At 39.6% G+C, this 15,848-nt stretch overlaps 1 protein-coding gene across 1 annotated transcript in view; it reads left to right on the top strand.

Moving 5' to 3' along the window:
* Positions 1-15,848, top strand: part of fndc7b (fibronectin type III domain containing 7b) — a gene marked incomplete at its 5' end in the record, with an annotated part of 45,127 nt that overhangs the window by 69 nt on the left and 29,210 nt on the right. Inside the window, 20 exons of the mRNA XM_079650519.1 lie at positions 78-99; positions 296-556; positions 1,186-1,443; positions 2,198-2,467; positions 3,167-3,430; positions 5,540-5,658; positions 6,297-6,438; positions 7,260-7,526; positions 7,761-8,021; positions 8,113-8,373; positions 9,037-9,288; positions 9,481-9,741; positions 9,833-10,096; positions 10,908-11,165; positions 11,272-11,529; positions 11,861-12,118; positions 12,677-12,937; positions 13,038-13,295; positions 13,996-14,256; positions 15,023-15,289. Coding sequence (XP_079506645.1) covers positions 78-99; positions 296-556; positions 1,186-1,443; positions 2,198-2,467; positions 3,167-3,430; positions 5,540-5,658; positions 6,297-6,438; positions 7,260-7,526; positions 7,761-8,021; positions 8,113-8,373; positions 9,037-9,288; positions 9,481-9,741; positions 9,833-10,096; positions 10,908-11,165; positions 11,272-11,529; positions 11,861-12,118; positions 12,677-12,937; positions 13,038-13,295; positions 13,996-14,256; positions 15,023-15,289 — 4,723 coding nt within the window. The remainder of the gene's footprint in view (positions 1-77; positions 100-295; positions 557-1,185; positions 1,444-2,197; positions 2,468-3,166; positions 3,431-5,539; positions 5,659-6,296; positions 6,439-7,259; positions 7,527-7,760; positions 8,022-8,112; positions 8,374-9,036; positions 9,289-9,480; positions 9,742-9,832; positions 10,097-10,907; positions 11,166-11,271; positions 11,530-11,860; positions 12,119-12,676; positions 12,938-13,037; positions 13,296-13,995; positions 14,257-15,022; positions 15,290-15,848) is intronic.

The following is a 15,848-nucleotide window of genomic DNA, read 5'->3' on the forward strand; positions in this document are numbered from 1 at the left end:
TCTTTACATCTTAACAAAGTGGATTTAACCAACATGTGTATTACATAGTTTGATTCAAATGTGTTTGTTATTTGCAGATACCTAATAGTGCAGCACAGGGTAAGTAAACTTACGTATATTATATCGTATCTGTAATATATAAAATAATATGTTGGCTTGTCATTCAAAGCAAATTATTATATTATTAATATTTATACTTGTGCAACATTTATGATATTGTGTGTATTTGTGATGTGTTTTTGTTGTCTGTATCCAAGCTCATCCCTTCAGTGTCATGTATTTCCATCTCTTTCAGAATGCAAAATCTTGTCAGCAGTGGCCACAGGTCCCTCATCAATTCTGGTAAAATGGGAAAAGTATCCTCAGGCAACAAACTACTTTTTGGATTTAAGGGTGAAAAACAGTACACGCAATGCACCAGTTGTGGTGACCCTGGCAGGTACCTCGACAGAGAAGGATGTCTATGGTCTGCTGCCAGGAACTGACTATAAAGTGACTCTCAAACCCTTCGTGTTCTACTTTGCGATGTGTGTTTCTACATATGAGGCGTCCACAGGTAAATAATTCAAGACTTTTGTGTAGAATAGTTTTAGTGCCTCTTAAAGCTAGGGTATGTAAGTTTGAGAAACTGGCTCGAGATACACAGTTTGTTATATTCACGGAATGCTCTTAACATCCCGATAGCAATGAATATCTTAAGTGCTTTGACAAAAAATCCATAAAAAAATGTCATCTGTGGAAGCCGTAAGTACGACCAATCATTTTAGGCGGCCCGGCTAAAATAACTGGATGGCCTACCTGCCTGTCAGCCTTCCATCTGTGCACAAACTTTTCTCGTGCCCTCATGTGCGCCTTCGTGTTTGTTGGGGGAGGGGCTCTATAAGGAAGTGGCAGATTTTCTCCGGTCGTGTATTTTCAAATTCTAGCGATCCCGAGCCGGTTTCTCAAATTGACATAGCCTACCTTTTAAATTGTGCGAAATACTGAAATTATTGTTGTTTTTGTTTGACGGTGACATACAATTTTACCAAACGTAAAATAAAGGAATAAAATGAGCGGTATCAAAAATAAGTACATTCATATTTCATCTTTACGCGCAAAAGGGCGCCATTACGCACAACAACGTCCAACGTAAATTTTTAACATCCTTAACGATGTTTTTTCTCTATTGTTCTCTCTTCCCAGTGCCCGATACAGCGCAGATAAAGATTGGCAAGCCACTGTCGAGTACTTCAGTCAGGGTGGAGTGGACTGTGGTTCCCTCGGCGTCGCACTACTACCTTCTGTTGTACCAGGCCACAGGACCGGTGGTCAACATGACCTCCACCGACACCAGTGCTGTGGTGCGAAACCTGAAGCCCTCCACCAACTACGACTGCTACGTCTTCACAGCTAACAAGGCCGGCATGGGGAGCAAAAGCAAAAAGAGGACCATCACGACCTGTTAGTGATCTCTTTCTGTACATGTGGAGCCTAGAGGGGGAGGATGTAGAATAGATAATCTAAAGACATGTTAACACGCGGATACTCGAAAAGTGACTTGTGTTCCCCTAATGTTTTGGCTAATAATGACAAAGAAAATAAGTAAATCTGGTTATCTTATTATTTATAGTTTTATTTTTGTGTTTTTTCTTATCTTACCTCTTCAGTTTGCGTTAATTTTACATTTTAAAAGTTGCCTTAACCCACTCATTCATTATATCCACATTATGGCTGGTATTTTGTGAAAACACCAATGTTAAACCCCGCAAACAATATCGTTTCAATACGTCGTGTACAATGATCAATGGCAAATGTGTAGAACTTTTCCATGAAATCAAATTCATCTGGATGATTCCAAAAACTGTTTCTGTAAAAACTAGCATGATGTGAGTAGAAGTAATATGCTCAATTGCATCTGAGATTTTTAGTAATCTTTAAATTCCTTATCTGCATAAACAATACAATAATTATATTTAAGTTAATTGTATTTGGGGGAACAACGCAAGTCTAAGACTCAAATATTTTAAAACCTTGGGAGTTTTTTTTGTTAAACAGAAAGTAAATATTTCTTCATGTTTTCTGATTAACATGAACATACCCTTTAACATGGCTGAATGTGTAATTGGCAGTAATAGCAGAATATGAATAAAACAATCAACAGTGGCTCTTGAATCAATGGAGCTGTTTCAGACTAACAATTTATATCTTTCTGTAGTGGTGCAGCCCCCGACGGGCCTCACAGCAACATCCACCGGCCTGGGAACAGCCAGGGTCACGTGGCAGCCGGTGAAAGACGTTCTGATATACCATTGCACCGTCCAGGAAATTGATGAACCCAACATCCGACCAGCCTCGTACAACATCTCAGACACTAAGCTGGATGTTCAAGGCATCCTCCCATGCTCCACCTATCTGATATCAGTGTCCTCATTCAACAAGTTTTTGGTGCCGAGCGAGTCCACAGAACACACATTCTCCACCAACAGTGAGTCTACAGAGCCAAGACACTTTCAATAACTTGTTGATTATGATCTAGGTCAGCTTTTCTTTCAGAGGTGTTCCTTTCAGACATGCAGAATATGATCCTCAGGGGAAAAATGGTTCAGATACCCTGAGAACCTATTATTTAACGAATATTAAATATACAGTACATCTTCATAAATATATATTTAACATTTCCACATATCAGATACATTTGTGTATTAAAACCAAACTCCAGTCCGGATTGGTGTAGAAAATAGGCCTTGAATGATAGGACACTCAAATAGTCCCCACTATTTCAAGTTCTATAGTGATAAAGCTACATTGGAAACAACAAGTCCATGTTAGAAACGGCAGGAGGAGAGCTTAACAGATGTTTCAGACAGTTACATTATGATGCTTTAAAGTTTTTTCAGTTAATAAATTCTGTGGTCTGAGAAACCAATTTACCATTTTATCACAAGGTGTTAACATTTAAACTTTTACATGGAAAGCTTTGTTTTGGTCAGAAAATTGTATAAAAGCAGTTACATAAACATAAAATAGATACTAGAAGGAATTATGTCTTGTTTTGCTTCCTAACAATAGATCTAACAGCTCCTTTCTGATGTAAAAAATCACTTTACTGGTTCAGCCTTCTTTTTTCCAGTTGTTTTTTCATGCAACATAGAAGAAACAAACTAATGTCCTGTGTTACTTACAGAGCTGAGACCAGTTTCAGAAGTTTCTGTAGAATATGCCTGCTCGCCCCAATCTGCCACGGTGCAATGGTCGGCCGTGTTTGGGGCCGACTCCTACAAGGCCTCTGCGATTTGTGAAAACGGCACGGAGCTGACGTGCACCAGTGTGAGCACCAGCTGCCAGATCACCGGAATGAGCTGTGGCCAGAGCTACGACGTGCACGTTACTCCTATGTCAGAGAACTGCAAGAACAAGATGAACGCCACCTCGACCAATTTTCAGACAGGTGAGACCCATCAATCACAAAGAAAAAAGCAATGATCAATTAACTTATTAGGCAACCTAACTGACATACACAGACATACATATAATAGGACACGCATTCTGGCATATTTTCTTCAAGGTCCTTTTGATAAGATGATCAATAGAGATAGCATGGCAATCTCAAAACCATCCATCATTCAGAGGTATATTTGCAGCCATTCCTTCAAAATGGGCGCCATTGTTTTTTCCTCCAATGACTCAGCATTAACTGTTTAGCTGTTGTAAATCTCACCTCACATCACTTTTTTATAGGCTGAGTCACACTCCTCATTACATGTCAAATTAAGTCCATGTGTTGAATCAGCGGAGTGCCACTTTAAATAGGAAGCTTTCACACTACAAGGCTGACCACTATACAAAGTTTAAATCTCAGATAATAGGACGATCTACATTACCCTTGAATCATTACTTTTTTTCAAACAAATTTGTTTATTTCTGTTTCCCAAATAGCACATTTATGTACATTTACATTTTAAATACAATTTAAATGAACAGCATGTCTTACAATAACAAAAAAATAGGTATGAAAACATATAAATAATGGTGAGAAAATACCAAAAGGTCAACAAAAACAACCTAGAAACTCAGCACTGATTTAAGTTATCATTTCCCATAAATGAAGTCATCCAACCAACCAGTCAACCAACCATTAAATGCCACTCTACTGACTGAATGGCTCTGCGTCTATTCAATTATTGGATGACGAACATTTTTACCGCTCCACCCTGCTATCTATTTTGTTGCAGATAGTTGATCCCTTCATCTCACATATCACTCTATTATGTTAGAGTGCTCAGTTGAGATTTTCTGTCCAACCCCACCCCTGAGACCACATTGTGCACCGCCAAGCTGTCGTGACTTGGATGATGCCTAATATGATTTAATTGTTCAAGTATACCTACGGCCATTTAATACTTAATAAATAACACAATCCGGTGACCTTAGACCTTTTTGGCCCAAAGGCACAAGCTATTTCGATTTAGAATTGAGTCATTCTTACAATACTGCTTTTGTTGGGCTATCATAGGCCTCGATGAAGACTTTTTTTTACTAGTGTTCCACCAATAGGGGTTTTTCAATGACCTCTATCAATATATAGAGCATTTGATCAAATACAATAACAAATGAGACACAAGATTATTTTTCTGTTTAGTTGAGTTCAACAACAAAAAATGGTGTACTTACATAAATGATCAACTTGAATAAACAATAGTGGATATCCCAGCAGTTTTCTCAATAAGAAATATTATAAGAAATAAATATTCACCTTGTGAGCTAAACCCTAAAGAACATTATTTGTCCGACTTACTGATCTGTTAATGCCACTAGTTTTAACGTTATTTTTGATTTGTGCAAAGATCTACATTTGAATTTTGACATTAAAATGACACCAGCCTTACCACTGATTAATAATTTCATTAAAAAGTTAGGTATTTTAAGAAAGTAATACATATTTTGTCAGGTCAGGATATGTTACACATCAGCTGCTTCTATACGAATGTTCTTACATTTTAACAAAGATGAACTTTCCATCTATTAATTCTGACTACGGTCATATCAATCAGGACAGGGGTCATTAGGGAATAGCTGTTTACAACTTTCCACCCCTTTCCAGTTTTTTAGTGTCTAAATTCACACGTTTATTTGAATACATCACCGTGTCTCCTTGAAAACTGGGTCTCCCATTGAACTCCACTGTCTATATCATATTGTGTTGTGTTCAGGCTCCTAAGAAAGAGCCTGTGTTTGTGCTAAACCTGAAACCTCTTACAGTGAAAAGCAACACTGCTGTGTTATCTTCAGTATCAGGGCGTTATAACCTGAAAAGGGATTGGAGAAGCTCACCTTTGATGATGATATTTAAACCCCATTTACTTCTTCTTTTAACCTCTCTTGCCTTTTTAAATGTTATAATAGTTAATCTAATGATATCAATCTATCAATCTTTCAATCTATCAGTCTTTTTATCGATCAATCTATCTATTGGTCTATTTCTCGATCTCTCTATCTGGGATAATTTAGAATTTTTTTTGATTTCACAGTAAATAACTGATATCAATTTCCTTTTAAGCTCCCTGTCCTCCCAAGAACCTGCAGCTGGAACGAGATTGTTCCAGCACGGGCATCGCCTTTTCCTGGGATCACACAAACAATACAGAACACTACAGGGCCCGGTCAGTGGACTCCGAGGTACTGTATTTTGGACTAAACCTGTTTGCAATGTTTGAATACACAATGATTAAATAATGTAAGAGCATTCCTTTGAATTAAATAAAGAAAAGGTTTGACATGTTGCCTATTTGGTCTCTCACTGAGATGATCACTATCAATATCACTTTTGTGTTTTATATGTTATAAAGCTACGGGCAACAGACAGTTAGCTAGGTTTAGCATAAAGACTAGATACAGTTGGCTATAGCTAGCATAGCGCTGTCTGAAAGTTAAACATTCACCTTTATGGCACCTATGAAGCTCACTAAGTGACTTTTTTGTATAGTTTGTTGACTTTAATCTGTCCAAGAACTGCCATGTAAATAACAAGTTATGTCTTTTAGACGTGCCTCACTGTTTTTTTAGCTGGAAATGTGACTTCCTGTAGTCTTAAACAATGTATGATCAACCTTTGGACCAAGACTAACTGTCTTCCCTTAAACCAAGCTAAATGGCTGCTAGCTTGAGCTTTATTTGAATCAAAACAATGGGGAGAATGGTATACATGTGCTCATCAATTTAGCAATAAGGCACATAGCCTGCTGTTCATATATGTCACCAATTTTTCAACGATATGTGTAATTTAGTGGTCAAAGTTATTTGTAATCTCTCTATAGGGATTGGTCCAGGAGTGTTTGACTGAATACAACACATGTTATTTCACACAAACAGTGTGTGGGCGACAGTATCACTTCACAGTGTACTCCGTCGGAGAGCATTGCAACAGCGAGATTAGTTCTACAGTTGACGTTCGCACAGGTATGAAAACATTGTCACACATACACATATCATGTTTACAACAAAACATAACATGTACATTTGTCCATTTTCTTTTTAGTTATTTTATATAGTATCCAGAGGTGGGAGAAGTACTCAGATCTTATACTTGAGTAAAAGTAGTACACGAGTGTAGGAATACTCTCAAAAGTACAAGTCCTACATTGAAAATATGACTCAAGTAAAAGTACAAAAGTATTTGCTTCAAAATATACTAAAAGTACCAAAAGTAAAGTACGTAGTATGCATATTTGGTCCATTTCAGAATACTATATGTTTTGATTATAATTATTGATGCATTAATGTGTTTATCAAAGCTGGTAAATGTGTATACTTGGTATACTGCAGGGTAGCTTGTGAATTTACTCCAGGTGTAACTAAAGTCTGATTTAAGTGTTGATTATATTTCACATCATTAATCCAAATCTGCAAAGTAACTAAAAGTAGTAAATAAAATGTAGTGGAGTAAAAGCACACGATAAAAACAAAAACCAGACAGAAAAACATTGTTTTAATTGTGAATGAGTCTATAGCAATTTCATTTCCAGAATTTGAAGTTGCTGAACTTTTGTACAACTCAATTTCAGACTTTGTTGAATAGCTTAACCGAGCTCTGGGACAGTTTTCCATTGTCATGTCAGCACCCCCTGGTGGGTTCTCTTAAAAAACATTTCAGATGCAGTCCTATTTCAAAATAACACTATATATTTAACATTCCTTAGCTTGCATTTTTTTGTAAGTATCCTTTTTCAATTCCAAATAAAAACTGAAAATCAAGTAAAATAACATTTGCCCGTTTCCAGCACCTTGTATTCCCCAGAATATACAAACCTCAGCCGACTGCAACTCAGATGTTCTGCTCAGCAAGTGGGACCTCGCCGAGGGGGCTTTGCGTTACACTGTGGAGGCTTTTGGCAACAGGGAAAAAGACAACTACTACAACTGCACCTCACAGTCCAACAGCTGCGCTATACAGGGCATCAAGTGTGGAGAGTACTTGACCATCTTCATCACAGCTTTTGACGACGAATGTGCCAGTCCAAAGACGCTGGCGCCTGTGGCTGAGACAGGTGAGTAAAGTGGTGCATGATAAATATAGAATATGATTAGCAGATACATTAATAATACAAATAAGCTTTAGTACAAGAGGTATAACTTTTTAAGGATAAAGGAATGTGTAAGGCTTCACTTCCGTATGATTGTGATTTGGGATGAATTGGCAACCTTGTCTCGGATCACCTGAAACTGTGCAAAGTGTTAAAGGTGGAATTTATTTGCATGTTAATTTGTCCCCTCTCCTCCAGTCCCATGCATTCCTCAGAATGTCACAGCCGTGAAGGAATGTGGAGCCGACTCCATCACGGTAACCTGGTCAATATCCGGCAGTGCGCTCTTCTACGTCGCCATAGCGATGGACAACTATGGCATCATTCACAGCTGCAACGCCATGGAATTGATGTGTAATATCAAGGGGATGAAGTGCAGCACCAACTACACAGTGTACGTCATCTCCTCCAACTTCTTTTGCAACAGCTCTGTGAGCGAGATGATCCCCATAGAGACAGGTACTGTGAGGCTGATGTTTTATTTTCTATCAGTGTTTAATTTCAAAGTAGCCAAATAATGTCTTGTTTCTTCACCTTTACTTCATTCCAGCTGCTTGCCCATCGGACCACATTACTGCCTCTCTGGACTGTGCAGCCAACGAGGCTCTAATTTCGTGGCGCGGTCGGCCCAATATTATGTCCTACACCGCCACCATCTTGGATGAAAACCAAGGGCTCCTCAGCTGCAGCAACACTAATACCAGCTGCAGAATACCCAACCTGAAATGTGGCCAGCTCTACACTGTCACGGTCAGCCAACACGATGGCATGTGCCCCAGCATGCCCTCTGAGGCCATCCACATGGAGTCTGGTATGAACACGTTCAGCTCTAAAACATGGGATTTATATGTTAAAACATCATATTTTATGTTATCATTTATTTCATATAGTGGTATGAAACGAGAAAGAAATACCTCAGATGATGTACTTAATTGCAGTTCTTTAATAAATGCTTTACTGTAGGTACATTTCCCCACTGGTTGGTTAATTTGATTTCTCATCACAACAATTTCGCAATTTGTAAGAGAGAAAACATGTATTTTCTTAATTTGTAAAACTTTATTTAAGATAATAATAGGTCAGATACAGCATGTAGTGCTGACTCCTAGTTGCCGAAAAAAAATCAGTTGAGTGGTAGAGGCTTATTTCTTATATTGATGAAGTTATATCAGGCAGTGTAGAGATGAGCCTGACAAGAGGAGTCCTGAGAACGGGCGCTGTACAAAGGATAAACCTTTTACAAACATGTCTCTGGTGCCACCATCCGGCCAATCCTTTCATCCATCTTACATTTGTTTTCTGGTGTGTAATGTGCATTGCAGGACAGATTGGCCAGATCATAACTGCCTATACATTAGCCTCTACATTTTGCAGTCTCTCCTTTACCCTTTCCCTGGACACAGTGTCTTTATCAACCGGCATGAAGAAAACATTTGAGGAGCGTACTTAACATTTCTATCTTTTATCTGTCTAGTTCCTTGTGGGCCCAATGTGACTGCCGATTTAGACTGCAGGTCACAGGTACTGACCCTCAGCTGGGATGCAACAAGTAATGCAGAAGGCTACACAACGGTGGTTTCAAACAACAATGAGACAGAGACCTACATCAACACGGAGCCCGGGCTGATGCTCAGCACACTGGAGTGTGGACTCGATCATAAACTGAAAGTAACATCCTTCAACAGCACCTGCGTTAGCCGACCCACAGTGTTGTCCAAGAGGGAAAGTAAGAGTTGTTTCACCTTTTGACATACATAATATGTCTTCAATCAACCATAAAAATGTGTAAAGCATGCAAGTTAAGTTAAGACTTAGTATGAATACAGTATATGGCTTCTGGAATGTGAGCAACTTTCTAGGACTCTAATTTCAACAATTTCCTTAAAATGTGAGCTAATGTGAATTTGTTCTCCCTCAGCACCTTGTGTGCCCACGGATGTGATGGTGACAAGAACCTGTGGGAAGATTTCTGCAAAAGTAAAATGGAACGAAAGCCGTGGCGCCCTGCACTACGAGGCAGCTGCGGTGGATGAAGCCGGTCCACCCTTGCTGTGCTCGTCCAATCAGACTTCATGCACGTTGGAAGGCCTCGTGTGCAGCCAGGTTTACAGTGTAGGGGTGACCGCCACAGACGACACCTGCACCAGCAATAAGAGCTCTGCTGTGATACTACGGACAGGTATAGATGAGCAGGAATCCATTTCTAAGATGTGTTTATCCTTTTTACAGTCCATGTCATACTCTTCCATGTGTTTTTGCCCCTTGCTCAGTGCCCTGCCCTCCCGCTCAGCTCAACATCTCTGTGAACTGTGCCAATAACTCTGCCATGTTAACCTGGAGCAGCAGCCCCAATGCAGTGTCCTACACTGGCAAGGCAGTGAGCGCAGACGGATACGTTGCGAACTGCGACGCAGGAATGGAGCTCGGTTGCCAAATGGATGGTCTAGATTGTGGCATGGAGTACACCTTCACAGTGTCTGCCTCAGACGGCGAGTGTCAAAGTCCTGACAGCAAGCCGGTCAACAAAACAACCGGTGAGATAGAGTTTTAGTCAGATTATTTTTCTTATAACCTTTCCAAGCTCTTTCTAACAAGTCATTTTCTCTAGGCGTAACAGTGCACCTCCATCTTCCTTTCTTTCTGGATGAGTCCTAAAAAAACACCCTCTTCCTTCCCATATTATATATTTACAGGGTGTATCTGCGTATGCTTTGCTCTGTGACCGTCTCAGCCCTAGGTCTAAGTGCACATTCACTAGAATACAGCCATACAATATAATTTCACTTTGTTTGATGCATGTCAAGAATGAAGGGATAGATTTGGCTATTCATGTTTTTTATGATTATTTGTATGTTGGTCTCAAACCAAAAACGCATAACATACAACAGCATATAGGTTATATATAGTTGTACATATTTTCTAGTATAAGATTTAGATTGGCACTCAACACTAGCGCAGGAGTCAAGGCACCACCTCTCAGTGAAGTACCAAGTTTGAGGAAGTCCCAACGTAAAGCTCCAGAACAAACCCTAAATGGGCTTTACTTTAATGGTGTGCCAACTACTTTTTTTTAAAGGTCAAGCAAATATTATTGTATCTGAACCAAAAGGCGCACCTGTGCCTTTGGAAAAATAAGACAAGAACCAATACTAAATATTCTCACTTGACTAACCTGGAAACGTTAGTCTTGTTTTATTACTTACTATGAGCATTATGTCTGACAATGAGTGTGTTACTAAGGCAATAAGATGTGTGCGGTGGAGCTCTTCTACAAATTATTAATTATTTTCTTAAGTGTGTGTGTGATCAAACTGCCACTAAGTCTCACTTCTTGCCCCCTATCAGCCCCATGTGCTGTGGAGAGCGTGCTCAACACCCTGGACTGTAGCACCAACAAACTGACCATCAGCTGGGATCCGGCAGGCATGGCGTTAAACTACAGCGCCACCGCCCTGGCCGGAGACGGAACTGCTCTTCACTGCATAACAGAGGGTTCAAACTGCTGGATGAATTTACAGTGTGGGCAGCAGTACAATGTGACTGTCAGAGCCATCAGCAGCACGTGTGAAGGACAAAGCAGCGTCCCAGAAACAGTTAACTCTGGTAAGCAGTGTGCCTTTTGTAAATGCAGCAAACTAAAGGTCATGATCTCTTGACGGTAAAATGTTCTCTTGACTCATTTTTACTACCAACATCTCTTCTCTCTCAGTTCCTTGTGTACCTGTGAACGTCCAAGGCGTAGTGGAGTGCTCCACTAACATGCTGCAGGTGTCCTGGGATACAGCTGCCGGCGCAGATTCCTACAGCGCCACATTAAACGGAGCGGGAGGTTTCTCTTATTGCGCTACAGCTGGGGATATCTGCGTCTTCCCTGATCTGGAATGCGCTCAGACATATACGTGTGGTGTTGTGGCCCTGAATGACAGGTGTAACAGCTCTGAGAGCTCCATAATCTCAGCAACAACCGGTAAATGCACTTTTTTAGTTACAAACAAGTCTGTTTCTCTTATTTTGGAAAATCAGTGTAAAAGCTTTTACTGTATAATGTCTTTTTTTTTTGGACTTCCTTTTGAGAATGTTTGTGTTTCTGGAAGCATTTAGAGCATAACATTTTCAATATGTTATTGACTATTTATTTAAAGCATGGTGTGTTTCAAGCACAGGTAATGCAACAAAGAAAAGCTAATGCTCAGATTAGATCTGTCAAAATATACAAAAAGGGCAATTCCACAAGTTACTAGTTTTCTGCTCATGCTATACATACAGTACAGCTTACATCTCCCCCCCCCCTCTTCCAGCTCCCTGTGACCCCACAGATGTGGCAGCCCTTCTGCATTGCAGCTCGGGCGTGGTGGATGTGACCTGGTCTGACAGTTCCGGAGCAGATAAATACACTGTCCTTGCTGAAGCCAACGGACACACAGACTCCTGTGAGGCCAACAGCTCTTCCTGTGAGCTGACCCGGGTGCAGTGTGGGGGGGACTACACTGTGACCGTGCTGGCAGGGGACGGGAAGTGCAACAGCTCCATACACGCCAAAACCAACGTAATAACAGGTAAACATACACACAATTAGGAGTGATGATGAGGAGGAGCAGTTTCATTTACCTGGAAGCTGCTGCTGATAATTTTGAGTTTATTGACGATCCAATTTTAGGGTTTATTTTCTATTAAGTCACTTCTTAAAATTATATTTATATACAAAGGTATTTCTTACATTTTTTATTAATGAATTATTTTTACTTTTAATTTTGCCTTATTTCATTTTTTGGTTTTTCTTATATACACCTCTGTTTGGTAAAATGTATACAACATTTAGACAGTTTAAAAGTGGTAATCATTGCTCGATTGCTGTGTTTCAAACTTTGTTTTGAAAAATTAAATATAAATTAAGTTTAGAACTATAACAATTATAAGCATTATATAACTTTTATGTGAATGACGATTGCTAAAATGAAGTAAAAAAACAACCCACCTGATACTCTCAGAGATCTTCTGAAATAACCCTTAAAGACTGCACCTGTTTGTTGATGAGATTAGTTTTGTAGACTGTATCTCAACCAAAGCTTCCTCTCAAAAGACAAATGAATGACGTGTGACAATCCCCTGCCCAGCCCCCTGTGCTCCAGAGAAAATTGACTACTCCCTGGACTGTTACTCCAACAATGCTACGGTCACCTGGGTTAAAGACAAGGATGCCATGAGCGTCACAGTCAACGCCACCTCCACCCAGGGACAGAGGACGTCCTGCAGCTCCAGCAACAGCAGCTGTGTCCTGGAGCTGCTGCAGTGTGGAAAAACCTACACCGTCCAGGCCGTCGCTCAAGGAGTCCAGTGTGCGAGCGAACCCAGTCCTTCTTTTCAGATTGTCACAGGTAGTTGAGTTCTTTTTTTTGTGGTGGGCTGGATAAAGCGTTCAGGAGGTCATTCAAGTATGAAGTGTTCAGGAACTGACTGCACTCCCCTCTTACCCAGCGCCCTGTACCCCTGCAAACGTGGAGTACACATACTCTTGTGTTACTGGCATCGTCTTCCTGAGCTGGGACGAGACTTTGGGAAGAAAGAGTTTCCACGCTGAAGTGTCTTCTGGAGACCACATGGTGTCGTGCAGCACCACACAGACCGACTGCTCCCTGACATCGCTGCTCTGCGGACGCATGTACGACGTGAACGTGATCGCTGTGGCCGACCACTGCAACAGCAGCGTGCCAGGGGGAACTCAAATACAGACGGGTAGGAGAGCGAGAAGGACATGATGGGATCTAAATAATAAATATAAATAAAATGTTCGGGTACCTGTACTTTATGTGATAATATAAATGTTATTCTACATCTACTCGATTACATTTTGGAAACAAATATTCTACTTCTAACTCCACTCCACAATTAAGTTATGAATTACTTTATAGATTCAGCCTAAAAATACAAAACATAAATTAATCCTAATCAATTATGATTATTATTATTATTATTATTTTTATTATTATTATAGGTTTACCTAAACGCCAGTGTATAAGGTAATCAAGATTAGCCCCTCCTTTACCAGCTGCAACTTTAAAGTGAATAACACATTAGTGTTTCAATAATTATAATAACAATAAAAAAAAAAAAAAAATGATTAGCTTTAAAATAGAAAAAAGTCATTATAAGCAGACTGAATTTGGTAAACATCCAAAGGGAAATCCATGCCATGAGGCTGAGTCGGTTAAAAATGTCTTCATATCATGGTCTACATTTATAAGTAGGAAATGATGACACAGTTACGGGAAATAGAGCGGGTGAAGGACAATGTTAAAAAGTATATAATATATAATGTGTCAACAGTCTACAAGATGACAATTGTTGAATAGAGAGACACCTTACTAAAAAATACAAGTAGGTGTAAGCAATTTGCTTTCATTCAATTATGTTTCTTATTTTGTTTTCCCATCAGCCCCCTGTGCTCCCATGAATGTCAGTTCCTCGCTGGTGTGTGACAACAACACGGCGGCGGTGAGCTGGCAGCTCAGCCCGGGTGCGGTTCACTACAATGTGAAGGCAATGGGAAGAGATGGCGATGCCAAAGAATGCAACACTAACAGCACTAGTTGTCTCATTCCCAACATGCACTGCGCCCAGATCTACCTGATCACTGTGACCCCCTTCTCTGATGGCTGCCAGGGCATGTACAGCTACCCACACACTTACCTTGCAGGTGAGCTGGACACATGAAGTTTGACACAAATGGGCATCAAGTCAGTCCTATGTCATTCTATTAAATTAGAATGCAAAGTAGTAAAATACAAATACTAAACGTGTGCTTCATTGGTTGTTCATGGTTAATGAGGCATACTGAATGTTGATGCAGTTCCTCCAGATACCACCAGATGTCAGTGGTGGAAAGTATATTTACCAAGTAATTAACAAAGTACAATTTTTTTTTTCTTTAGTATCTTCATTTTAAGCTCTTAACTTTTACTTACCTACATTTCAGAAGCGAATATTTTATACTAAACTACTTTACCTTAAGTTATTTTAGCTAAGCAAAACACTAGACAAATAAATGATGACACAGTGTGGATGAAAAGAAGACTTTGTTAATCCTGGGAGGAAATTCCCAACAGCAGTATATTGATGTGATTAAAATTAGCTGCACATATTTCAGGTACACATTTTAAGTGATGTGCACAATAATTACAACCTAATTTTATAATATTATGAAATGGGCCATTCTGCATAATGAAAACTTTTAGTAATTGGGATGGAAATACTTTAACTTAAATTCTTTTTAAACCAATAAATGAATATGTGTAATACTGTGTAACATTATGTGTTACTATAAGTGTTCCTAATAAAAGTTCAGTGTGTTTGCAACATGCCACAGGTATCTTAGTTCTTGTATTAGATTCATTATTTAGCATTGTTGTTGCCTTGTGCCCACTCAACCTAACCCTCCTCTCTCTTTCTCCTCCTCCTTTAAGGCCCCTGCCCCCCCACCAGTGTTCAGGTGTTCTTGCAGTGTGTCGGTAACGTGGGCTTTGTGACCTGGACAGCTGCCCTACAAGCAGACCTGTACGTGGCCACAGCGGTACCCTCTACTGTGGGTGGGCACAACAACACCTGCACCTCCAACGGGACAAACTGCTCCCTCATGGACCTCTACTGCGGCGAGACGGCCGTTGTCACCGTGGTTACCATTGAGAGTGGCTGCATGAGCGAGCCCAGTCTGCCTTTTACTTTCCAGTCAGGTCAGAGAATGTATACATGGATATTTAACGAATACTTAGATAGTGTTCTTTTGGATTACTTACTATGAGAAGAGTGCATGGGTGAAATGAAGACTAGAGACAGAAGGATATTAAAGGAGATTATTAATTTCTTCGAGAGCTGTTATTTGCATACAAGGAGCTTTTTAATGAGATTTGGACAGAGCCAGGCTTTCCTAAAATGTCAATTTATTTGTATTTGTGTTTTAAATACTGTTTTCAAAGCTGTATATAATAAACAGCAATTGCCCTTTTTGGCTTTATTTATAATTTAGTAATTGTTAAAAAAAGTGTATTCTTACCTAGTAGAAAATAACATGAATTTAACTCCCAAAGTTCCACTTCAACACAGACTTTGTCAATATGTTAATATGAAAAAAATATTAATTTGATCAATGTGTTAATATGAGAAATTGGTTTCATGGTTACATGTTTATTACGTACAAGAACATCTTAATTATTATTCTATGTATTGTTTGAACTGTTGTCATATTGTTGCTGATTTGCAGAAATACATAAAGGAATCACTTAATTTACAGTT

Source organism: Notothenia rossii (genome assembly GCF_949606895.1).
Source record: "Notothenia rossii genome assembly, chromosome: 1".
In the NCBI taxonomy this organism is placed as follows: Eukaryota; Metazoa; Chordata; class Actinopteri; order Perciformes; family Nototheniidae; genus Notothenia; species Notothenia rossii.